Raw genomic sequence first — 27,338 nt, 5'->3', positions numbered from 1 at the left:
GAAAATGCTAATTTTCAGTGCAAAAGGACCTGTAGAGGCACGCTCAGCACACTTGGAGGAATGGCTCCAAGGGACAATCAATATTGAATCTTATGACCATGATAATACTTGGATAGGAGAGGTGATCTACAGAGGTTTGAAGAAAAAATCAAAATGTCACATGTTCAGTTGCAGTCAACAAGGTCACCTAAAAAGGAATTGTAAAAATGGGTGTTCCTAGAAATAATGTTTTTCCTAAGCATGACCCAAACAGAACACCCCTCCCTTCTGGATTATGCAGAAGGTATGGCAAAGGCGGTCATTGGACTAACAAATGTAGATCAATGATGGACAGTCAAGGTAACTCTTTGCCATTGGAAAACTTCTTGAGGAGCCTCTTGCAGACCCCCATGTCAAACTCTGTTCAGTTATTTCCTATCATCATGGAGGAAATTCCTTCCCAGAACAATTAAAGAACCTAATGCCTGCTTTAAGAAACCATACTGCTCTGGATGATAGAACAGGTATAGAATAGAGAACAAAAAAATTCAGGAGAAACAATAAGGCAGAGATATTTTGGCAAACTTTTATAAATAAACAAAGACAAAAATTAAAAAATGAATAAATGACGTTGTTATTGAAGGACTGTTAGACACAGGTGTGGATGTAATGGTAATTGCACTAGAATCTTGGCATCCAAGTTGAATTCTTCAGGAGGTAAATGTTCAGCTTTTAGGGATTGGAACTTTATCTCGGGTAAGACAGAGTGCAGGATGTATAGGACCAGAAGGACAGAGAAGAAAATTAAAGTTATATGTGGTTAACAAAGCAATGAAATTATAGGGATGTGATTTGTTACAGCAATGGAATACTCAGATTAACAATCCTCCAGTCTCAGAAACAAACCATAAATTAGCATATGCTTCTGGGTAAATATTAGAAGGAATTATAAAGAATAGTCACTGACAACGAAAGTTGTATACAAACAGGGCACCACAGCTCCTGATCTTTCACAAGTACCAACAGCCCTACCTTTAAAATGGTTGATGGAAAAACCTGTATGGGTTAAGCACTGGCCTTTTACAACAGAGAAACTATAGACCTTAGAGCAGCAGGTACAAGAGCAGCTAAATGCTTAGAATATTGACAAATCAACCAGCCCTTGGAATTCTCCTCTATTTGTTATTTGTAAGAAATTTGGAAAATAGAGAAATGATAACTGATATAAGAACTACTAATAAGGTGATTCAACCAATGTGCTCTCTGAAGTGTGGAATTTCTTTGACTTCTCTACTACCTAAAAGATGGCATCTTATAGCTATTGATTTAAAAGATTGTTTCTTCATTATGCCTTTACAAGAAAAAGATAGAGAAAAATTTGCCTTCACATGCCTACTTATAATAATTCCCAGTCTGCTAAAAATTATTAATGAAAGATTCTACCAAAGGGAATATTAAATAGCCCCACCTTATGTCATTATTTTGTACAACAGCCATTGGAAATGATAAGTAAGCAATTTTCTGGCTCTCTAGTTTACTATTACATGAACAACATCTAATTAGATGATTCAAATATAGATACTTTAGAAAGAATGTTTGAAGGGGTAAAGAAAAATCTAACTTGCTGGGGATTACAAATTGCTCCTGAAAAAATACAGAGCAAATTCTAATAATTATTTAGGCTATAAAATATGTTTACAAAAAAATTAGACCTCCAAAAGGTACAAACTAGAAAAGATGGATTGCAGACTCTTAATGACTTTCAAAGATTGCTAGAAGATACTTTTAATCTATGGCCCACTATTGGAATAAAAAAATCATGAACTGGATAATTTTTTCAAAACCTTAGATCCAAATAGTCCAAGAGAACTATCAACTAAATCTGAGAGAGAATTGGCTTTGGTGGAAAATAAATTACAAGATGCACATGTGGGTTGTTTGGATCCAGAGTTTGATTGCATGATGGTTATTTGACCTTTTAAACACTTTCCTATAGGAATATGAATGGAGAGGGAAGATATTATCTTAGAATGGATCTTTTACCACATAAACAGAATAAAATATTAAAAACTTATATGGAAAAGGTCTCTGAATTGATTCTAAAAAGAAAATTGAGACTTCATCAATTAGCAGTAACAGACTCAGCAGAAATTTTAGTACTTTTCACTAATGATAAAATTGACAAATTATGGGCAGAAAGTGAACCTTGACAAGAGCTTGCGGTGATTTTTTGGGGAGCGAATAATAATAAATATCGCCAAAGCAATAGAATTCAACTTATAAGAACTAACTAGATTCTTCCTCTCATTGTACAGGGAACACCAATATCTGTAGTCCTTACATTCTATGCTGATGCTGTTTGATCATGAAGTCCAATCACCGAGGAGGAGTCACCTCAAGAGAGTACTCTCACGCCACAGTTGATGTAAAAGCAAGAGGATTTAATTCTGTCACGACAGGGTCACTCAGCATTCAAGCCAAGGACCCCAAATAGCTGTTACAGGCTAGTTTTAAAGAGAAAAACCACAGAATCAAAGGGGAGTGCAGAAGTCATTGTCAACTATTGTGATTAGCTCATTTAATGATCAGCTAACTATGATTGGCCATTGCCATGGCGGTTGCTGGGTTGGTTGAGCAAGGAGAAACATCTGTGGGTCATCTGCAGGTCATAGGAAACTGCAAAAAAGTCACTGGGAATGAACCCCTTAGACTTGACTCTAACTCAGTGGCCATCACTATTACAATGTTCAGAACTCCAACCACTAAGTAATAGAACTCAAGTTAGGTCATGCCTTTATCACATAAATTAGAACATGAAATGGCTCAGAGGTTAAGGGCACTGGCTGCTCTTCAAAAGGACCTGAGTTTGGTGTCTATCACCCAAACAGCATCTCGCAGCCACCTGTCACTCCAGTTCCAGCACAATCTAATGCCCTCTCCTGGTCTCCAATGGCACACAACACACATGATGCTCAGCTATGCATGCAGAAGAAAGATCTGTACAAGCAAATAAAAATAAGTCTTTTTTTAAAGGTACACAGAAAAAGTTACCTCCGTTACAAAGATAATCTACGAATAGTTTATATTTTTAATATTGCTATATTAAACTGTTTCAGACAAAAAATATAACTGGGAAATAAAAAGCCAAGAGTTGGTTGAGGAGATGACTTAAGGAATAAAATGTTTGTCACACAATGATGAGGACCTGAGTTTGGACCCTCAGAACCCACTTAAAAAGCTTAATGGCCTGCCACCTCTAATCCCACTGAAGTCCAATTTGTGATGATATGACTGACTATAAAGGTTGTATACAATATATTAGGTTAAAAATCTTTTTCTTGTTTATAAAAAAAATCAGGCACCAAAACTAAATAAACCAACATTTTCAGACAATATTAATTTCATATTTCAAATATTTAGAAATAGTTCCTCAAGTAGTTCTGAATTTATATTAGAAAACAAATTAATAAACAATATAACTGTAATTTATATCTTAATTCCTTTTAGGACTAAAATTTTCATTCACTTTTTTATGTAGGGTAAGACCACCTTGTGAATATCTCACCTGCAGGGTTCCGTGTGGACTTTTTACACATTGAGTTTTTCTGTCTCTTGGGTATTGATCTGCTGTGACACACACAAAAGAAGTGACATTTATTTTAATAGTCATATGAAAAACATTTACCAAGTATTAGATTCTTTATATTTTTAGTTCACAATGTAATTAACATTAGAAACATATGAACAACTTTTCATTTGTTCTCCAACAACAAGCAACTGTTACTGCCCTTACATTTTCTCATGTACAAGAAATGGGAAGAATCTGGCCATTTGTTAAGATGAGAAAACTACACATGCATAAATCAGACAGACAGACAGACAGACAGACACACACACACACACACACACACACACATAGGAGGGCAGTGGTTTCTCCACACATTTTGTTCTGAGGCTTCCAATAACTTCGTATTTATGTGCCCATGGAGTTAGTGCTCCTATTTTGTTCATCTGCCACGTCCCTAGAACATCACAACCCTATTCCTGTCATGACACCTTGGAGGAATTACATTGCGTGTGATGCTCTCTACAAAGAAGGTGGATCTATAGATCATGAACTTGACTCCTGCTTCTAGGCATCCAGCGCTCTCAGAAGCTACCACAGTTTGGTACCTTCAAACTGTTTCTTAATAGTTCATAAGTGAATTCTGAAACCACGACCTGGCTGTTTCTATGCTCAACAAGTATTTCTGTATAATGCTGAGTCCTTAGAATTCACAACATGTAACAAAGCTCACAGGAGAGCAAGGCAGTTCTTAGCTTTCTTTGTTCCTGACAACAGTTGAGAGCTCAAGATTGAGGGGTTGCTGTGGTAAATGCTGACATAAGAGTCTTATTTTCCTAGATTCCACATTGGGCTTCACCACTGTCGTGGAACTGTTTGAGAATGTGGCCATGCTCTACAGAACTGGGTCCAAAGGCCACTACTGAAGGGACCTCAGGAAAGCACGAAAAATCCTTGATTGTTGCATCTTTTTTCTTAAAGTTTTCTTGGAAATTAGATCACCCAAAATATATTAGTCCTAAACCCTTTTTTAAAAAAAGTTAATGTGTGTATACCGCTGGACTGTCTATTAAAGAGGTGAGGTCTAGCTGCTGGAAGCAGTCTACTGTGCATGCACCTATAAAAGGTATGTGCTGTCTTTTAACCATCCTCTGTCTTTTTCTGTTTCTTGCTTCCATGAGCAGAACACTCTCCTCTACCACACAGTCTCACTAACAAGCAAGTAGTCCAGACTGTCTTGGACAGAAACCTTCAAAACTTCGTGTCAAGATAAACCTGCCTCCTTTCGGCTGCTCCAGGCATTTAGGTGAACAGATGCACAACTGACGAGGTCAGCACCAAAACAACTCAAAGAGGACAGAAAAAAAAATAGCACCTGGTAACATCGTATAATAACCATTATGGCAACCTGACATATTTGATCATTCAAATAGCAAAATTTACAGGTTAAGAGATATGGTCCCATGGTTAAGAGCACTGGCTGTTCTTGCAGAGGACCCAGGTTTGATTCCCAGCAACCATGTGGCAGCTCACAACTGTCTGAATCTCCAGTTCCAGAAGACCCAACACCCTCTTCTGGCCTGCAAGAGCACTGCAGGTATATAGCTCATATACATACACACAGGTGCACATATGTGGACATAAAATAAAATAAATTAATAAATATGAATTAAAAGCATTGAGTGATACAAGAGACTACCTTGTTCTCAAACTCTATGTTGACTGTAACATTTTAAAGGAAAGTATATATGCAGCAGAATGAAAATACTTAGAAAATTCTTTGAATTTCATTGTCAATCAAAATTAAACTAGAAAATATACTTTTAAAAATATACAATATTTCTGGGTGCAGTGGTACATACTTTTAATACGAGCACTTGGGAGGCAGAGGCAGGAGAATCTCTGCGAATTTGAGGCCAACCTAGTGTACAAAGTAAGCTCCAGAACAACCAGAGCTACATAGTAATATTCTGATGCAATAAACACCAAAAACCAAAAATGAAATGTCATTATGTGTGCTGGTTTGAATAAGAAGGTTCCCATAGACTTATGTGCTTTAATGCTTGGCACATAGGGAATAACACTATTAGGAGGTGTGGCCTGGTTGGAGTAGGTGTGGCCTTGTTGGAGGAAGTGTGTCACTGTGAAGGCAGGCTTTGAGGTCTTTTATATGACCAAGCTACACCCAGTGTGACACACAGTCTCCTGCTGTCTGTGGATCAAGATGCAAAATTCACAGTTCATTGTCCAGCACATGTCTGTCAAGTCCAACCATGATGACAATGGACTAAACCTCTGAAACTGTAATCCAACCCCAATTAAATGTTTTCCTTTGTAAGAGTTGCTGTGGTCATGAAAGTAGAACTGGCCCTGCCCCTTGTATGTCACTGCCAGAGGTGAACTAGTCAGGGCATTGCAAGAGAGCTCAACCTGGTGGTGAGGACAAGGGAGAGCTTGTGGGATGACCACCCCTGCAACTACCCAGGCCTAGAACCAGGGTTATGTGTTGACCCACCCCAACATCCACCCCATCTGTGATCTGTGGGAGCATGTGAAAGGACTGTGCCTGCAAATCTGAAGCTGCAGGATCCTCCACGACACAAGGCAACAACAAGATAACCAAGAGGAGTTCTGTGAGGGCCCAGCATTGATAGTGTAGCAGAAACCAGAGGCCTAGGACAAGATCAATAACTCTTTGCAATGAACCACTTGTAAATAAAGATAAATGGATAAAAGAGTTTACTGTGGGGCTGGAGAGATGGCTCAGTGGTTAAGAGCATTGCCTGCTCTTCCAAGGGTCCTGAGTTCAATTCCCAGCAACCACATGGTGGCTCACAACCATCTGTAATGAGGCCTGGTGCCCTCTTCCGGCCTTCAGGAATATACGCAGAAAGAATATGGTATACATAATAAATTTATAAAAAAAAAAGAGTTTACTGTGTGACTCACTGTGTACTATAACTTAGGTAACGAGACTGATTTTTCTATTTTTTTTCCTTTTTATCTTTTAAATTTTATTTTATTGTATTTTGGAGGGAGGTTGCAAGAACAGAAAGCAGATACAAAGGGACAGGGAAATTAATGGGATGGAAATGCATGGTATGAAAGTAACAAAAACTAAACAAAAAAAATTTAAAAACACTTGCTACAGTCATGGAATAAAACCCTGACTAAGACACTATGTAACAAGCAGTATTTAAGTATTTTCATTAATATAAAACTACCTTAGTGTTGTGTGAAAGGCCTGCTTTTGGTCCTGGCCGCCCTGCTAGCTTACACCCGAAATAATCACACAGAAACTGTATGCATTTAAACACTACTTGGCCCATTAGTTCTAGCCTCTTATTGGCTAACTCTCACATCTTGATTCAACCCATTTCTAATAATCTGTATGTCACCACGAGGTTGTGACTTACTGGGAAAGATTGAACATGTCTGACCTGGTGTCTCCATGGTGGCTCTCTCACTCTGTCTTCTTCCTCACAGAAACCCCAACAAGCAGGTCCCTACATATTACAGAATGGTGCCAACATGTGGACAACTGCATCCACATAAAGCCCGAGACAGCTTGGGAAGTAATTCTAGACAGAAAAGAATAGAGTAAAACATGGTTTCTTGGTAGCAGCAATTTCTCAGGTCTGCTCTGCTTGCTAGAGGCAAGTAAGTGCTCATCTAAGAGAGGCTTCCTGACTCAGCTTTAGCTGCAAAACCCTGCAGCTCTTTTAAGAGATCCTGCCACAGAACACTTCAACTGTGTTGATGAAAAGATGACCACATGCTTTTTGGTTTTCAGCCGTAGCAGGAAAAAAGCTGTGTTGTTTTAAAATGCCAGCTTTTTGGGCCATCCTGCCAGGGCAAACTCTGCCTCTTGCAGGCAGACAGTCTGACTGCGAAGCCTTTGAGTGTGGTTTGGAGCACACTGTTGCAGCTTGCTTGCTGGCAGGGACCTTAAAACACCATAGAGTTGTGGCAATAAACATGACTCCACCATGAGGCTCGAATCACAAAAAGCTAAGAAATGGACTGGATCCAGCCATGAAAGCCACGGCTTTACTCCTACCCATATTGCTTGGTAAATTAAAGACTCATGTAATCAGAAAAAGAGAGATGTACAGTAAAGAGATTCAAGGAAAAAAAACCCTCTAAATGGTTTATTGTGTGTTTAAAAATACGTGCAGGTTTAGAAGAGAAAAGAAAAAGGTTAAAGTCTTTAAAATGAAAAAAAGAAAGAGGGAGAGTAGTTGAGTGTGGTGGTACACATCTTTAATGCCAACACTTGGGAGACAGAGGTAGACTGACCTCTGTGACGTCAAGGTGTGGTAGCACAAACCTTTAATCCCAAAGCTTGGGAAGCAGAGGCAGACAGACCTCTGTGAATTCAAGGTGTGGTGGTAGACACCTTTAATCCTAGCACTTGGGAGCCAGAGGCAAGTGGATCTCTGTGAGTTCAAGGACAGCCTGGTCTATAGAGGGAGTTCCAGGACAAAGATACACAGAGAACCTGTCTCAAAAAGTCAAAAGTTAAAAGTAAAAATAAAAGACACAGAGGTTAAAATAAAGCCATGAAAAGATGAAAAACACACAGAGAATCTTGATACTATATGTTATTATGCTCTCTGAATTGTTTGAATGCTGAGGAAGGAGCAACAACTACCAAAAGATACTTGCTTAAAAATACTGTTGTTGGACTCTAGTGTCCAAACACCAAGAAGGAGTCGCCCCCAGAGACCATCTCATACACCACAGCCGATGCAAAAGCATGAAGATTTTATTAATTCTGTCATGACAGGGTCCCTCAGCATTCGGGAAGCCGAGAGACCTCGAATAGCTGGTACAGTCTACTTTTAAAGGAGAAGGTCATAGAAACAAGGGGGTTGTTCTTTGACCATTATGATTGGCTTATTCGAAAAGGGCTAATATCAATAATTGGCTGGAGAGCTATTGTCAGATCAGATGAGGTAAGAGGTCACTTTGACCCTGTTTCCCAGGGGACTGAGTCAAAACATACGTATATGGGTAATTGTTCAGGAACTGAGTATGTGCATGTGTACCTGTTAGGTCCTTAATTCCCAGGGGAGGAGGGGAAGCACTGAGGCACACAGGCTGAGAGGGTTTGGAATTGTCAGAAATGGCTTCAGAATTGTCTAAAGTCTTACACTGCTGAATTAATCCAAGATAGGTATTTTGAAAATACCTTGACTTCAAAATTGAAGTCAAAAGGTATGTTACTTTGGAGAAGAGATTTTGTTTTTGTTTCCACAGGAAATGACAGGCTATGAATTCATTCTGAGTTAGAATGAATTCATTTCTGAGTTAAGAAAAATTAAGTTTGATCAAGGAAAAGCACCCAAAAAATCTCTGGTAAAAACAGATGGCCCAGATGTCTGAGTTCTACATCCAGAACAGATTCAAGATGCTGCCTGAGATGATCAAGACTCACAGGATACTCCAGTCAGGATTTGATCATAGCTCTAAATTTTCTTTAGGTCCCCATAAGCTTATCAGTGCCCCCAACCAGCCGGGAGTGGCCTGGAATACTATGCCCACATTCCCAAAAAATGGACTATGGATATTTTCCTTTGTTTAAAAATAAAAAAGAGGGGGAAGTGATGTGGGATAATCATCTGTATTCTATCAATCATGTTTTAAATAAATGCTGATTGGCCAGTCGCCAGGCAAGGAGTATAGGCAAGATAACCAGACAGGAAGGAGAGGTGGGGTAATGAAAACAGGAGCATTCTGGAAAGAAGGAAGCTCTTTCCCTGTCCTTCCCAGATCACCAAAGAAGCAGGATGTGACCTGCCCTGCTGAAAAAGGTACTGAGCCATGTGGCTAACATGGATAAGAATAATGGGTTAATATAAGCTACAAGAGCTAATAAAAATCTGTGCTAATGGGTCAATCAGTTTATAAGTTATTGAGACCTTTGTGTGAATTTTTGGGGGACTTGCCAGTTGTGAGAACTGGGCAGGACAGAAACCCCAACAAGCAGGTCCTCATGTTACACCTTAGTAAACTGAGCAGTAGTGATACATGCCTTTAATCTCAGCACTTATGAGACAAAGGTAGGAAGATCTCTGGGTTCAAGGCCAGCCTGGTCTACAGAGCTAGCTCCAAGACAGTCAAGGCTACACAAAGAAATCTTAAAACTGCCTTAGCTAATGGAAGATCACATGATTGATAAAAATCAGACTACAAATAAAAAAATAGCAAATATTAAAAAGAATATGGGGCCACGCTAGGCAAAACAAATAGGCTGTGTACCTGCCTATGTTCCTAAAGACCTAATCCACTCCTAGCCCTTCCCACCCAACCATCTACCTTGCTGTTGTGCCTCTACCCCAACCTTGTGGAGATACCCTCTGATCAGGTGCAGATCACACCAGTCTGAATAACAGCTTCAGCCATGCCAGCCCAAAAATCAGACCACAGCAGCCAGAAGAACAGAAAGATGAATCCAGGTAGAGACTCCCTGCTGGACCAGAGACTACAGTGGTCACCTGAATTCAAAATAGACTGCTCATTTGTTGACCTCCTACACTCTCTCAGTGCCCACTATCCCCAAAACCACTACCTTCCTCATCAACATGTCCCACTCCCCAACTCAGGCAGAGAGCTGATATGGAATTCCCCTCTGTATGCTCTGATTACCATTAATGAATAAAGAAACTGCTTTGGACCTATAGCAGGGCAGAACTTAGGTAGGCCCGAAAAACTAAACTGAATGCTGGGAGAAAGGAGGTGGAGGCAGGGAGAATCCATGGAGCCACTGCCAGAGACAAATGTGCTGAAACTTTGCTGGTAGGCCACAACCTCATAATGATGCACAGATTAATAAAGATGGGATAAATTAAGATATAAGTGTTAGCCAATAAGAAGGTAGAGCTAATGGGCCAAGCAGTGTTTTAAATAATATAGTTTCTGTGTAATTAGTTTTGGACTGAGCAGCCAGGAACCAACAAACGGCCTCTTTCAAAAAATTGACACACCAACATAGCCAACTAAAAATCCACATAAAACCTGAGAGGGCTTGGAAAGGAATTCTAGACACTAAAAAACAAACTTTAGCCACATTTTTTCCAAATGGGCTCTGCTTGCTGGTGGCATGATGCAGCTCCTTTAAGAGAGGTTTTCCTGATTCAAAAACCATTTTGAAATGCTAGTTTTCTGGGCTGTGATGTCAGTGTCTCTTTCAGGAGGCTGAGCATTTAAATGGGGTTTGTGAACAGAGCACTACAAGTTGCTTAATGGCAACATAGACTGGCTGTGTGCCTAAAGATGGGGCTATCAGCATGGCTCTCAGAGTCAGCAAACAGTTCCACCATGCTAGACTGGGTGGGGCAAGCAGGCAGTGCCATATTTCCCCTAGCAACAGTGTCGATTAAGTTCATAAGAAGGACTTAGCATTTTAAGAAGCACTCCTGGACAGTAAATAATTACAGATACACAATAGGACAGATTCAGACATAAAAGACCTCTAAATGAGTCACAGTGTTGGATAAATGTACATAGTCTTGGAAGAGAGAAGAAAAAGAGTATAGAAAATTATAAAAAGAATTAAATGGTTTAGAAAAAAATAAAACAAAGTCTTTAAAGACACAGAATACAGACAGTCACAGATTAAAAGGAGCAAAGAAAAATACGCCACATAAAAATGGAAAATTCAGAGAGTCTGGATTATCTATATTATTGTGTTTTCTTTGAATTTTTTGACTGTGAATGAGCTAAGTACAGAGAGACATTTCTTTGTAAAGGCTGTTAAGCTAAACCAACATATATATATATATATATATATATATATATATATATATATATATATATATATATATCTCTTAAAGGTATCTTGACTTCAGAATTTGGGTCTAAGGATATGTTGATTATTTCAGGGCTGTGAAGCCAGGAACCAACAAGCGGCCTCTTCAACAGAGAGCCCTTACTATAACAAAGGTCATACTAGCCACCAGAAGTCCAGCCTCCCACTCAGACAGAGACTTCCTACTGCCATACTACCTGCCAGAAATCCGGGCCACAAAGACCAAAAGACCAAAGAGGAAACAGAAACCAAGGAGCAAAACACCCATTCAGCAAAGACAAACCCTGAAAGTGTCACCTAGTCCTATAATCACTCCAAAAACCCAGATGCCTAGACGCCAGTGTAAGAACACAACAGCCAGGGAAATACGTCACCACCAGAACCCAGCTATCCTACTGCAGCAAGTCCTGAATATCCCAGCACAACTGAAGCGCAAGAAAACGACCTTAAAACCAACTTTATGAAAATGAATAAATCCTTTAAAATTCCAGAAAAACAGAAACAAATAATTGGAGGAAATGAATATATCACTCAAGGAAAGCCAAGAAAACACAAACAATTAGAGAAAATGAATAAACCCCTTAAAGAAAGCCAAGCAAAATCAAACAAACAAATGAAGAAAATGAATTAAAATGAATTAAACCATTCCAGCCCTGAAAATGGAAATAAAGAAAACACAAACTGGGGCTGGAGAGATGGTTCAGCAGTTAAGACCACTGGCTGCTCTTCCAGAAGTCCTGAGTTCAATTCCCAGCAACCACATGATGGCTCACAACCACCTCTAGTGGAATCTGATGCCCATTGTGGTATAAAGTCTTACATGCAGATAAAACACCCATATACATAAAATAAGTAGATCTTTTTTAAAATAAAAAACACAAACTGAGGGAAATTTGGAAATTCAAAATCTAGGTAAGTGAACAGGAACTACAGATGCAAGCATAACCAGCAGAATACATATTATGGAAGAGAGAATCTCAGGCATTAAAGATATCATAGAAAAAATAGATAAATCAGTCAAGGAATATGGTAAATCTAAAATATTTCTGACATAAAATATCCAGGAAATCTAGAACACTAGGGAAAGACTAAACCTAATAATAACAGGAAGAGGAGAAATAGAAGAGCCCCAGCTTAGAGGCTCAGAAAATATTTTTTAAAAATCATAGAAGAAAATTTTCCTAACAGAAAGAAGGACATGCCTATAACAGTACAGGAAACTTACAGAACATCAAATACATTGGACCAAAAAGGAAAGCCCCCTTGTGACATAATAATAAAAACACTAAACATACAAAACAAAGAAAAGGCTGCAAGGGGAAAGGGCCAAATAAAATATAAAGGCAGACCTACTATAATTACACCCAACTTCTCAGTGGCGACTCTAAAAGCCAGACGAGCCTGGACAGATGTCTTGCAGACTCTAAGAGACCACAGATGCCACTCCAGACTACTATACCCAGCAAATTTTTCAATCATCATAGATGGAGAAAACAAGCAAGATATCCCATGACAAAGTCAAATCTAAATAAACCCAACCCTACAGAAGTAATAGAAGAAAACCTCAACCCAAGGAGTAAACTAGATCCAAGAAACAAAGGAAATAAATAATCTTACACTAGCAAAACCAAAAAAAGCATGCAAGCGTGAGCACGCACATGCACACACACACACACACACACACACACAGAACAAAAAAATAACAGGATATAGCAATCATTGGTCATTAATATCTATCAATATCAATGGACTCAATTCCCCAATAAAAAGACACAAACTAACAAAATGGATGCAAACACAGGATCTGTTCTTCTGTTCCATACAAGAAACACACATCAACATCAAAAATAAAACCCCAGCCTGGTCTACATAGTAGTACATTTACACAATGAAGCATTACTCAGCTGTTAAAAAAAATAAAACCATGAAATTTGCAGGCAAATGAATGTAGCTAGAAAAGATCATTCTGAATGAGGTGACCCACACCCAGAGAGACAAACATGTTATGTACTCGCTTATAAGTTGATATTAGCTGTAAAGAAAAGATAATAATGCTACAATCAATAGACCCAGAGAAGTTAAGTAACAAGGGGGGCTGAAGAAGAGAAGCATGAGTTTTCCTGGTAAGAGAAAACAGAATAGCTCTTAAGGGTGGACTTGGGGTGAGTGGGGATGGGAACAGGAGGGATGGGGGGGTGAAGTAAGGGAGTACTGGGAGAGATGACTGGACTTGGGGACATTTCAGGGGCAAGGTAGGAACCTAGTGCAATCAAAGACTCTAAGTAATGGGGGATATGGAGCCTGAACCAGCCATCTTTTGTAACCAGACAAGTCTTCAAATGCTGGAACTGGAACACCAACTCGGCCACAAAACCTTTGACCTACAGTTTGTCCTGTCTGCCTGACACAGCCTGGAAAGCCAGCACCCAGAGGCTGAACTGCCCAGAGACCTGGAATAGAACCAAACACAACTGGCAAAAGAGAAAAAAAATGTTAATGAAATGATTCCTAATGATACCCTGCTGGACTCATAGACTGGAGCCTAGCATAATAGTCATCAGAAAGGCTTCCTTTAGCAACTGATGGGAGCAGATGCAAAGACCCATAGCCAAACATTAGGTGAAGCTCAAGGAATCCCATGGAAGAGGGGACAGAAAGAATTGTAGAAGTCAGAGGGGTCAAGAATACCACAAGAAAACCCACAGAATCAACTCGCCTAGGCTCATAGGGGCTCACAGGGGCTGAAGGGACAATCAGACTTGTACGGGTCTGACCTAGGTCCTCTGCATATATACTTGGTGTTCTTAAAGGATTCCTAACAGTAGGATCAGAGTCTGTCTCTGAGTCTTTTGCCTGCTTTCGGTACCCCTTTCCTCCCACTGGTTTCCTTTATCCAGCCTTAATATGAAGGTATGTGTTTAGTCTTATTGAAACTTGATATACCATGTTTAGTTTATAGCTCTCTGAAGCCTGCTCCTTTCTGAAGGATAATAGAGGAATAAGAGTGGATCGAGGGTAAAGGGGAGGTGAAAGAGAGGGATTGGGAGGAGAGGAAGTAGGGGAAGCTGCATTCAGGATGTAATATATTAGAGAATATAAAAATATCACTAGGGCAAAAAAAAAGTCTGGGCATGTCAGGAGGCAGAGGCAGGTGTATCTCTGTGAGTTTGAGGTCAGACTGGTCTACATAGTGAGTTTCTGCACAGCAAGAACTACATAGAGAGACCCTGTCTCCAAAAAAATAAAAAAAGGAATAGCATTGGGAGTACAGAGATGGCTCAGTGGTTAAGAGCACTTGTTGCTCTTGCAGAGAACCCTGATTCAGTTCCCAGCATCCACATGGTGCCTCACAACCATGGGTTCCTTTGGTTCCAAGTGACCCAATGATTTCTTACTGCCACAGGCCCCATACATGCACATGATGTCCATACATACATACATGCATGCAGGGAAAGCACTCATGCACATAAAAGAAACAGATTTTTAAAAAAAAATAGTACTAATACTGAAAATAGTACTATGATTATAAGTTTGAGTAGTACGATTATAAGTAGATTTAAGAGTAACACTAAACCATACCTGTCCGGTGAAACATCGTGTGTATATTTGCACCCTTCTCTATTAAGAGTTCTACAATCTGGTCTTTGTTTTGCTGTAGAGCAAGTAAAAGTGGTGTGAAGCCATCCTGATGGGGAAAAAACAAACAATTTACAGCATGTTAAATGATGTATTTCTCAACTGAATCATTTAAGAATGTTACAAACATAAAAAGTACAAATTTTTTTTGAATGTTACAAACATAAATAGCACAGTGAGGAGATAAACTGGTGACTCTTCCTCGGCTCCCAGCTGCACGCCATAGGTTGTTCCTCCCCTTTGAAATATCTCTAAAATTTGTTCCAGCCACTGGTGCCAAGAATCTTCACTTTAGTGTGGTTGTATGGTTTTTCTCAATTAAAACAAGAGCTTCTTGTGGGCAGGGACATTATCTTTTATCTCCATAGTTCCTATTCTAAAATATGGTTGCTGTGGACTATTAGATTAAGATGCGTGACATTCATTTATGCTGTGGGATATTTGTTTAATGATGCAAAGGTGTGTTGAATTCTTTTATGTTGCATTTGTTTAACTCTGTAAAACAGATTGTCTGCCTAAAATAACTGATTGGTCTAATAAAGAGCTGAACAGCCAATAGCTAGGCAGGAGAGAGAAATAGGTGGGGCTGCCAGGCAGAGAGAATAAGTGGAGAAATCTAGGGAACTGAACAAGGAGGAAAAAAGAAGAAAAGGATGCAGGGGCCAGCCACCCAGTCAGCCACAGAGTAAGAAGAAAAAAAAGATATATTGAATAAAGAAAGGTAAAGCCCAGAGGCAAAACATAGTTAAAGAGAAATGGGATAATTTACATTAGAGAAGCTGGCTAGAAACAAGCCAAGGCTGGGCATTCATAAGTAAGAATAAGTCTCGTGTACTTATTTAGGAGCTGGGTGGCAGGCCCCCAAAGATTAAAAAACACAACTACACATGGTAGTAAAAATTTTACTTCTTTTGGATGAATGAGCTAAATTGGCATTTCCAGAGCAGGGATTCTCAATTGGCATTTCATAAAATATTTAACTTTTCCAGACGCACCACAGAGACTTAAATATTGCATTATTACTATGATTGTAGGTTCAGTATTAAGTCTCCTTGACTTAAACTCATGCTTGATAGCACTTTTGTGAAGAACATTCACACTCGAGGAAGGGCCTCAGGGATATAGTGGTCACGGTTTTCCGGAAATGTGAATGTTTGAACCAGGTTACAGATGAAGGTCACGGAGTCTCTTCTATTTAAGGTAGCGGAAACAAGGTGCAGTTGTCAGGTGTTCCTGCTCCAAACGGACCCTTCAGAAAAATGCTCTGGGGCTGGACAGATGGCTCAGTGGTTAAGAGCATTGGCTGCTCTTCCAGAGGTCCTGAGTTCAATTCCCAGCAGCCACATTGCAGCTCACATCCATCTATAATGAGGTCTGATATCATCTTTCAGGCATGCAAGCATACATTTAAAAAAAAAAAGAAAGAAAGAAAGAAATTGCTCTGGATTAAAAGACAATTCAAGGGTTGGAGAGATGGCTCAGAGGTTAAGAGCATTGCCTGCTCTTGCAAAGGTCCTGAGTTCAATTTCCAGCAACCACATGGTGGCTCACAACCATCTGTAATGAGATTTGGTGCCCTCTTCTGGCCTGCAGCATACACACAGACAGAATATTGTATACATAATAAATAAATAAATAAATATTTTTTTAAAAAAAGACAATTCAATTAAGTTTCATGGTTTATTGAAAGATTTGTATATTAGCAGTTAACAAAAACTTACTACAAATTTTTATTCTTACATATAACAATAATACAATACCAACATGAAAATCTACAATTTAGTAACAAAAGTTATTTTTTTTATTTTAGGGAAAATATAAACCAGAAATCAATATATACCAGTTAATCAATAAGAATTCTAATAGTGATCTGTGAGTGGTCAGATTAGCTGGAAGAGAGTAGGAGGCCACATGAGAAGTTACTAAAGCCCCAGTTCCCCTTGAGTCCATGGAGGAAGGAGCTGAGTTTCTAGGGCTGCAAGAGTGGGTGGCTCTCTGTTTGGATTAATATACGAGGTTATCTCTAGGCTCCTTTGTAAGTCAATAATTAAGAGTTCTGTCTCCCATACTAAAGATCATTTTCATCTGCTCATATAAACCTGGGATAATTAAACACAATGTCTCTTTGTACTTCCCTCCCATATTTCCCTGCATGCCTCCAATTACAACTCTATTCCCATTTTCTCTGTTTCAGCCTCATTTCTGAGAGACAAACATGTTTGTATAATATATTAACAGCAACACAATTTCCAGTTATAAAATCCTCTTTTTCAGTTGTAAAACCCAATTATTAACAAATGCTTTGCTTTCTCCTGTCGTTTTACATTAATTCAAAAGAAGTCTTTGGTGAAAAGAGATAAGAAAAATATTTTTTACCTTTAACGAATTCGGTGTTCCTTCAACTCTTTGCCATGCATAGAAAAAACTCTGTGGCCTCTAAAAAGCCTTTGAAAACATCCATACCTTTAATGCCTTTGATGATTAACTCCTGACAGAGCATCCATTCAGTAAATGCCCGCACTTCTGTGCTGAAACACAGAGTCATTCCTGTCGACATTTTATAAAACACTGTATTAGAGGTGGATGGGAAATAAAAGTGAACGTTTTACCTTTGTTTTAGCTTCGATGTTTGCACCATGTTCAAGGAGCTGGGAGGCTATGGCTGTGTTTTCATTGTGCACTGCATAGTGGAGGGCAGTGTTCCCACGAGCATCCACAGCGTTCGCTTCCGCACCCTGCTGCAGTAAGAGAACCACACATTCTTCATGCTGGTGCTGTGAGGCCTGTGGAGGTTCCATCAATAAATAAGCCAACTAAAGCTAAGCACACCGCAACTTTTATCACTTACTTGCCATAAAATGAGATGCATTCACTTTTTTTCTCAGAAAAAAAGATCTTACGTTTTGAGACTAGGTCACTTATGCAGCTCAGCCTTGCCTGAATTCAAAATCCTCCTGCCTGAGTCTCCCAACTTTTAGGATTACAGGTGTGTGTCAACACACCAGATAATACAAGCACTTTTGAAATATTTTTTAATTCTTCAAGAATTTCATACCATATATATATTGATCATATTCACCCCAGCTCCTCCCAGATCCAGTCCCACCTTCCTATATTTCCCAACTTAATGTCTTCTTTAAAAGACAATAATAAATAATTCACCGATTCTAATTTGTTCTGCCCATATATTCCTGATGTGGGATCATCTACTGGGATGTGGTCGACCTACTAGTAGCCGATACCCTTAGAGAAAGCTGACTCTCCCTCCCCCAGAAGCCACCAACTACTGTAAGCTCCCTAAGTTAGAGATGGAGCTCATGAACCCCTTTCCTTCTCGGTGCTAGAGAGGTTTGATCTTTTTGTTCGGGTCTTGCGCAGGGAATCCCAGCTGCTGTGGGTTCCCCCTGGTCCTCTCTGACCTCTGGCTCTCACAGTCTTTCGGTGTGGGGAGTCAGACCTACCCAAGACCTCCTCGGAGACCCTGATGGAAAGACAAAGGGAACTTTAGTTCTGTACTCTTGTTCCGAAGCAGACTTGACAAGGCAATCAAGGGATAGAGTCAGCGCTTCAAAAGAATCAAAATCTCAGCTTTGGGGACCTGACTCTTACCCCTGGGTTGTGATTATCTGTGTCTGAGATAGCCCCTGTTCTCTTTGCTAACACTGACTTACTTCTTGATGACCTTGGCTGTTTTCCCCTTGAAGAATGGCATGTATGAGGCTGTACTTAATAAACTTGCCTGGCATAAGTCATCAGCTTATGCAAGACCTCCTGGTCTCAGTTACTGCTTTTGCCATATTTCTCATCCCCACTCCTCCTACTCAATACCTCTCCATTTGGGACCCTTATCCCCACTGGTTTGCCTCGTTCCAGCCTTCTGTCTTGTAATGGTCCCTGAGCCTTCTGGGAAATGATACAATACAGAAGTTCTGTTTGTGACTGAGCACTCCACAGACGCTTCTGTGTTTAGACAAGCCGTGAGCTCCTGTGTTAACCATTACCCAGCGTACAAGTCCAAGAATTCAAGTGTAATCCCTCTCATACTAAAATGATCTGTATACCTACCTTAATTAGAGGTGTGCAGTTGTCATCATCGCAGGCATTAATGTCACAGTTCCATTCTATTAGAAGAGTTACCACCCCCAGCTGGCCATGTGCACACGCATAGTGCAGTGCAGTTCTGTGAAAATAAGAGAACTTTTCAGAAAATAGTGGAGACCTAAGTCAGAGCTCATTTATCCATATAATTTTTTTAAATTAAATAATGCCTAATTGATTTTTTTTTCCTGAAGGACAGTGATTTCTTTCTTCATTTCTTTCAGTTCTGGGGACATAAGACAAGGCCCGCCCCATTCAGGGCAAGTGCTCTATCATGACAACATTCATGCATGGAGTAGCCTGTTTGAATAAAAGAAGAAAGCCCAGTAGATTTAATTCAGCTTGGATTTGTGTCTTACTCTAATCTGTTGCCTGTTACGGCTTTCTGTGAGTGCCATAACTCAATTTCCTCATCTACATGATGGGTACTAAACATAGCATCTACCTTCCCTGGCACTGCTACACTGCTTCAGTTTTAGTTCTGTACAAAGCATGAACAAGTGTTTCCAGCACCTGACAGCTCAGTATTTGGTGGATACAATAGAGATTAGTATTCCTACTGCTAGCAAATACTGCATTTCAATAAAGTGAAATAATAAATTGTACCTACTATGCAGACATGCAGACATATAAAGATTGTGTGTGTGTGTGTGTGTGTGTGTGTATGTTTATTTTACTTAGTGTGTAAAGGTCAGAGGACAACTCGTGGAAGTCAATTCTTGTGCACTATGTAGCTCCCAGGAAAGGGGCTCAACTTGTCAGGGTTGGCAGCAAGCACCTCTAGTTGCTGAATCAATCTCTTGTGCTCAAAGATTACATATTTAGATAAGTGTATTTTTAACAGCAGAAGACTCCGGTATGTTGTTCAGATGGGAATGATCTTGAAGGCTCCCTTAGTGTGGTCTTTAATTCACAGTTTAGTATCTATGACATCGGAATTCCATTTACAATGTGTGATATTTATAACTAACAGCATTTTTCAATTTTTCTTAGCATACAAAACAAAAATTGAACACACCCTCCCTCACAAAACCTTATTCATTGGTATCAGGCATCATGGATTGTATGCTGACACAAAAGAAAATAAATATTCCCAGGTCTTCTCCCAGTTCTACTCATGAATGGTAGACATGATGTAACCTGGGCTATTTTCTATACCATGCCCATACCAAGAGTGCCCAGATACCTCAACTTTAAACTACACTTAATACATAAGACAACCTTAAGGAGTATCCAAATTCTCAAGTCTTCCCCAAAATTCTCCTCCTGGAACTGGTGGATACGATTTGACCTAACTGTTTAGGTTTGGGAGAAATTTCAGGCCTAGGAGTTGAGGGCTTTTAGTTGATCTGCTCTCTACAGTTGAAGTGAAAAAGCAGAACCTCACTAGCCTTTCCTTGGTGAGCACGTTGGACAGTAGATCTATACTACTTCCCGCCTCCCTCTCACCACTACACGCTGGGAGTTGATCACTTGAACACTAATCCCTCCATTGTACAGCAAAACTCTCCCAAGTCGGCCCCGCCTGTCACCAACAGTCCCTTCATCTTCTGCTATTATTCACTCCCAAGTTTGATTACCTGTTCTTCTTGTCTGTGTCATTCACACCGTTTACCCCGTTTGTGAGGAAACGCTCCACAGTATCTACAGCGCCGACACTCGCAGCCTGATGGATCTGCCCTACCGCGCAGTACCCGCTGAGGTATCTGGGCACTGGCGGGCTATCACCACCAGCACATCCAAAGCCCAGGCAGGCAGTCCACAGGCGGGTAGAGGAACGGCCAGGCGCCCGGCCCGTCTTCCTAGACCAAATGTTCCTCCTCATAGCGAGGCCACTAGGTTGGTGGGTCAGTGTAGGTCAGCCACCCATTCTGTGGCTAGGCAACACGGCTAAGTCAAGTGTGTGTTCACGGGTGCACATCTCAGCCAGGTTTCCAACCAAGAACGCTTGCAGTTCTGCTTCTGCCAACTGCGTACCTAGCCGCTGAACTCAAGTTCACTCTTAAGTGTGCGCGTGCACACCTCAACGACTGTTCCAGCAAGAAAGGGTTCAGTTTCTGCAATGCCCCTAAAGGCAACTTATAGAGGACCTGCCTCAGACAGGAGCCTAGCCAACCTTGCACCCTGCCTTGTCTATCGCATCCACCAGCCGACCTGTGTGGCCTTTGGTAATGACTGGGGTCCTTCACAACACGACAGTTCTCTCGCCTGCCCCAAACAAGCGATTCCAAGTTAACAGTGCTTCAAAATGACATTTGTTATTTACTACTCCAGAATAAACCAACTCTTGGGAGATGGAAACAGGAAGATCAGGAGTTGTCCTTCACTACATACGAGTTCAAGGCCAGCCTGGGACACATGAAAAACACCCTGACCCTGACTTTACCCCAGGTCCAGGGCTTAAAATCGCACCAATTCCTGAGTTTGCTACAAAGTCAGGTCCCACAATCCCTCAGCACAGAATCCTACCAATCCCTGAGGTCCCTGTGCTCGAAATGCCACCAATCCTTGAACAAAGGAAATGCCACCAATCCCTGAGCTTGCCACAGAATCAGACCACCAAACTCCACCAATCCCAAACCACCCTAGAAAACTCTGTTCCCCCATCCCAAGAAATCCTATATAAAGTCCGTACCCTATTTAGTTTGCTGCTGTTTCTCACTGGAGGATTCTTCTTTCTTGGCTGAGGTTTGTTATGCTGTTTGACATTTTCTCTAGAGCAGAGTCCAGCTATAACAACTTTCTCCTGAGTTGAGTGGAGCAGATCAGAACTGTAACATTTTTCTCAGGGGAAACCTTCCCTGACAGAGCAGAGTTGTTTTCCTGGAGCAGAATTGTAAACTGATATGCTTACAATGGCCTGGTTGTATTCCTTGGCTACCAACTTCCAGGACATTTTTCCATTTGAGCTTCAATGCTTACAAAAATTATGTTGGGAAAGGAAATATTGGTTGGCTGGAGTGAATTCTGCCCCCCGCCCCACCCAAAAGTTGGAGAAGCAAAAGAGGTGTTTGTTAAGACAATAAATTTCCATGTTGTGTAATTGACATTTTATGAATTATTATATCATTATGACATAATATTATCATATAATAAATTCAAACTGATTTTTTTCTTTTTAGCATTTCATTTTTCTGTATGGTTTACATGGGATGTTTTCAGAAGTAAAATGATTTAAGCCAACATACTTATTTATTTCCCTCTATAATGTAGACATTTTTAAAAATGGATGACCTTTTTCTGCCTTTTGTTATTGGTTTTTATCTGTAGGAGGGTTTTTTCTGTCTCTCCTGTCATCTTGGAGACTTGAAACATGGAGACTGGAAAACTCAGCCAATAGCTTAGACTTGTTTCTAACTAGCTCTTATAACTTCAATCGACCCATTTCTATGAATTTACTTTCTGTCGAATGGCTTTACTGCTTTTACTCTGCACTGTCCATGCTGCTTCCTCTGAATCCTGCCATCTCCTCTCAACTCTGCCCTTTTTCTTCACGGCACTCTCTCTGCCCTGAAAATTCTAACTATTGGCCTTTCAGTTTTTTATTAAACTAATCCTAATGACAAAACTTTATATACAAAAAGATTATTCCACAACAATTTTTTGCTGTTTTGTTGGAGGTTTTGATTATGTTTTGTTTCGTTTGTTTTTGTTTTTATTTTGTTTTTTTGAGACAAATTCTTGAATTCAATGCGTAGCCCAGGCTGGTCTGAAACTTTTGGCAGTCCTCTGGCCTCAGCCTCCCATATGCTATGTTTATAAACATACACCACTATGCATGCCTTTTTACCCTCTGGAACTAGGGCTGTGCCTTATACTTGGTGGACAAGTACTAAGCTACTAAACCACACTTTTAGTAAGTACCCTTATGAAAATTTTGTAATCATGCACTTAGGAGGCAGAAACAGGCAAATCTTTGAGTTCAAATCCTGTCTGGTCTATAGAGTGAATTCCAGGCCAGTCAGGGTAACACATAGAAACCCTGCTTAGTGTTGGGGATTGGGCTGACAAAGAAATTTACTTTCTCAGATAACTTTGAGTAAATTACATTAAAATCTGTAGTCTTAGCTCTGAAGAGGCAAAGGTGAGATCAATGCAAATCTAAAGTCAGCCTGGTCTCCATAGCATGTTCCCAGTGTCTCACAGTACTGAAGACAGAGAAAGAATTCAAAATACCATTGTGCTTAGGAATTTTTGTTTACTTGCTTGCTTTGTTTCAAGACAGTGTTTCTCTGTGTAACCTTAGCTGTCTAGAACTCGCTCTGTAGACCAAGCTGGCCTCAAACTCAGAAATGCACCAGCCTCTGTCTCCCAAGTAGCAACTTGTATTAATGAGCCTGTTATTTCTAACTGTAGTCTCTCTTTGCCTGTATTTGAATATGTCAGTGACAGAAACAGTAGTTAGTTAGTTATTTTCATCTCAAATCTCAATAAATGTTTTGGGGTTGAGTGTTGGAAAGGTAAATTTGTAGCCACTTAAAAATATTTATAGTTTGATATGAAATGAACTTTTTGACTATGATCTAAACCCATTTCATATTGCCCTTAAATTTTTATTTTCTTCAATTTTTACTTCCACCCTTTTGATGTATGTGTGCCTGATGGTGTTGTGGGTACAACATGTACAAGTGTGTATATATGTGGGTGAAGAACAGAGGACATCTGTCTTAGTTAGGTTTTCTAATGCAGTGATGAAACACCGTGACCAAAAGGCAAGCTAGGAGGAAAAGGGTTTATTTGGCTTATACTTCAGCATTGCTGCTCATCACTGAAGGAAGTCAGGAAAGAAACTCAAACAGGGCAGGATCCTAGAGACAAAAACTGATGCAGAGGCCATGGAGGGGAACTGCTTACTGACCTGCTTCTCATAGCTTGTTCTTCTTACCTTCTTATAGAACCCAAGACCTGCAGTCCTGGGATGGCACCACTCACCATGGACTGGGCCCTCCCCCACTGATCACCAATTGAGAAAATGCCTTACAGTTCAATCTCAAGGAGACATTTCCTCAGCTAAGGCTTCTTCCTCTCTTGTGACTTTAGCTGTGTCAAGTTGACCCAAAATCATCCAATCAGCAAATTTATGTGTCATCCTCAGGAATGTCACCTTCTTTGAGAAAGGATCTCTCACTGGTCTGGGACGCCTCAATTAGGCTAGACTGGCTTGCCAGTGAACCTTAGGTATCCTGTTTCCTCCTTCCCCAGTTCTGGGATTATAAATGCGCATCAGCATATCTGGCATTTTTTTTTCTTTATATATTTTTTAATTTTTTTTAATTTATTAAAAATTTCCACCTCCTCCCCACCTCCCTTTCCCTCCCCTCCCCACCTCCCCCTCCCTCTCTAGCCTTAAGAGCAGTCAGGGTTCCCTGCCCCGTGGGAAGTCCAAGGTCCTCCCCCTTCCATCCAGGTCTATAAAGGTGAGCATCCAAACAAACCAGGCTCCCACAAAGTCAGTCCATGCAGTAGAATAAAAATCCAGTGCCATTGTCCTTGGCTTCTCAGTCAGCTTTCATTGTATCTGGCATTTTTATATGGATTCTAGGGGTTGCATTTATGTCCTCTGTTTGCTAAATATTGACTGAGTCACCCCCTCCATCCCTACTTCTATGTTTTGAGTTAAGAGTATTGACTACTGGGTATTTGTCAACAGTTTAAATCCTCTTCTGCAATGTAAGTGGTTGTGTTTAGAATCATCAGCTCATGTGTGTGTGTGTGTGTGTGTGTGTGTGTGTGTGTGTGTAGTGTGTGTGTGTGTGTGTGTGTGTGTGTATCTTTCTGCATCAGCCTTTCTGTTTTGTGTTATCCTAATTTGTCTACATTATCTATGGTCTGATACGTTACCAGACTAATTCTTCCCATTTCTGGGGATAATTTCTAAATAAGTACTTAAATATTAAAAAAATATAAGAAACACAAAACATGTTGGTCAACCATCAAACATTCTTTTCAGAACTCTCTCAGTCAAGTGGTTTTTCACTTCTTCAGTGCAACCAGGTAGCAAATAATCTCAAGAAGGAGTTACTTTCTTCTTAAAACCTTGTGACCTCTAGTAATTTCCAGTCCAGCTAGACTATAAGCCTAGAACGCCCAGAAAATCTGAACAAAACCCTCCAGAGCGAGGCTGAGTAAACTCAAGCACCCATTAAGACACATATCAAAACTTACTCTAGATTCAGGATGAGTAAGACCCAAGAAAGCAGAGAAGATGTACACGGGGCACCCATTTCTGTCTTTGAATCTCTATCCACCCAACTGCTGTGTGAGAGTTTCTCTATTGTCTACCCTCTACAGAATAAAAGTAGAAAATGCAAGCATCCATTTGATTTGAGATATATGATCAGATTGTGAACCCCAAGTTTTTGTTTGTATTAATTAAATAAAATCAACCTTGGGTCAGGATGCCAAACCAGCAACTAGTTGAGAGAAAGCAATCACAGAGTCAGAGGGAATCTGGGAAACTGGTAGAGAGACACACAGGAAGTAGTGGGGAGGGATTTTGAGTATGGTGGTCCTTTTTGGTTTGAAGTGATGGAAGAGAAGCACTCTTTCTGAAACACTGGGCAAGAGGGAAGGTCAGCTAGCTGCTCCTCAACCTCTCTGAGCTAGCCAGTTTTCACCCCTGCCTCTGACTCCCAAGTCTTTATTGGTAAATAGGACAGTAGAGATTTAGTTAAAAACTACATTTGGTGCTGGGCGCTAGGCACTTGTGGTGCACACCTTTAATATCAGCACTTGGGAGGCAGATGCAAGAGTGTCTCAGTGAGTTCGAGGCCAGCCTGGTCTACCAAGCAAGTTCCAGGACAGCCAGAACTGTTACACAGAGGAACCAAGTCTCAGAATATATATATATATATATATATATATTTGGGAGGCTGGAGAGATGGCTCGAAGATTAAGAGCACTGCCTGCTCTTCCAAAGGTCCTGAGTTCAATTCCTAGAATCCACATGGTGGCTCACAAACACCCTAATGAGATCTGGTGCCCTCTTCTGGCCCGCAGAGACACATACAGGCAGAACTCTGTATACATAACAAATCAATAAATCCTTTTTTAAAAAAAAAATATATTTGGTGACAGCAGCAGGAGGTGAATCCAGCAGGATGTAGAAGTAACTGTGTAGCTGCAGTTACTGAGTGAAACAGCAGTAGATTCAGGTTCAGCCTCTGTGCCAGCAGAAAAACAACCACTGGCCTCAAGTTCCAGCCAGAAAGCTACAACCACTTCATATGAATCAGTGATTAAACAATATAAGGCATAAGACCATAAACACACAACAGTAAGTTATATGGTATAAACTGTAATTGCTACAAACTGTAATCTAGGAGGTCACACAAAATTGATGCTAAAAGAATAAATGCTCAAATACTCCATTTGTTCAAGCATTTTCTGAGTAACCACTAGCTGACAGATGGTTTTGCAGTGGCAGAGAGGGTCACTGCTTACAGGAAGCTTCTATTGTGGTGGCATGATTTAGTTTAACAAGTACATAAGAAGGTGATGAGAAAAAATACCAGAAAATGTAAGTGCAATGAACAATATACATGAGTGCTCACATGAAGAAAATCTAGTATGGACAGTTTTAAACAGAATGGTCCAGGATGACTTCTGGGAAGTGACATGCATTGAAAAGCAAGAACCAGCTCTACGAGCAAGGAAATGCTTTCCAAACAAACAGTAGAAATGTCCTGAGAAGAAACTGAATCTGATGCTTATGGTATGTTGGGGATTTATTTTGTATTTGTTTGTTTTAATTTGGTTGCTGTTTGTCTTAGTTAGTGTTTTTATTGCTATGAAGAGACACCACGACCACAGCAACTCTTATAAAGAAACATTTAATGGGGGGGCTCACAGTTTCAGAGTTTCAGTCCATTATCATCATGGTAGGGAGCATGGTGGCTGGCAGGCAGATGTGGTGCTGGAGCTGAGAGTCCTTACATGTTGATAGACAGGAAACAGGAAGTCGACTGACTGTCACACTGAATGAAGCTTGAAAAAAAGGCCTCAAAGACCCGCCCTCTCAGTGACATACTTCCTCCAACAAGGCCACAGCTCCTAGTAGTGCCACTCACTTTGGGGGTCACTTTCTTTCAAACCACCACACTGCTATTATAATTTTTCTAAGACAGGGGCTCATGTATGCGGCACGCTTCCTGACCAGCAGGAATGAACACCACGAAAACGAGAATTCCTTCCCTGATCACGTCTTTATTCGGAGCACTCGATTGAGGAAAATTGGGGGAAGGGAAG

General features: G+C 40.3%; 1 protein-coding gene across 5 annotated transcripts in view; it reads right to left on the bottom strand.

Annotated features, from left to right (window-relative positions):
* Window positions 1–21,329, bottom strand: part of LOC125391845 (ankyrin repeat domain-containing protein 26-like) — an 86,780-nt gene extending 65,451 nt beyond the window's left edge. For 2 of the 5 annotated variants that reach the window (XM_087906315.1, XM_087906316.1), the window contains exons 1-5: window positions 20,672–21,327; window positions 19,059–19,173; window positions 17,603–17,776; window positions 14,937–15,042; window positions 3,545–3,606 (exon numbers count right to left, since the gene is read on the bottom strand). In XM_087906315.1, the coding sequence (XP_087762441.1) occupies window positions 3,545–3,606; window positions 14,937–15,042; window positions 17,603–17,776; window positions 19,059–19,173; window positions 20,672–20,916 (702 nt within the window). In that variant the 5' untranslated portion in view covers window positions 20,917–21,327. Of the gene's footprint in view, window positions 1–3,544; window positions 3,607–14,936; window positions 15,043–17,602; window positions 17,777–19,058; window positions 19,174–20,671 lie in introns of all 5 variants that reach the window. The other 3 variants (XM_087906314.1, XM_087906312.1, XM_087906313.1) reach the window with 3 other exon arrangements.
* Between the last annotated feature and the right edge of the window lie 6,009 nt (window positions 21,330–27,338).

The sequence above is a fragment of the Myodes glareolus genome, chromosome 5 (assembly GCF_982192425.1).
Source record: "Myodes glareolus chromosome 5, mMyoGla1.1, whole genome shotgun sequence".
NCBI lineage: Eukaryota > Metazoa > Chordata > Mammalia > Rodentia > Cricetidae > Myodes > Myodes glareolus.
The sequence above is the reverse complement of the archived record's forward strand: the minus strand, read 5'-3'. Positions and strand labels throughout refer to the sequence as shown.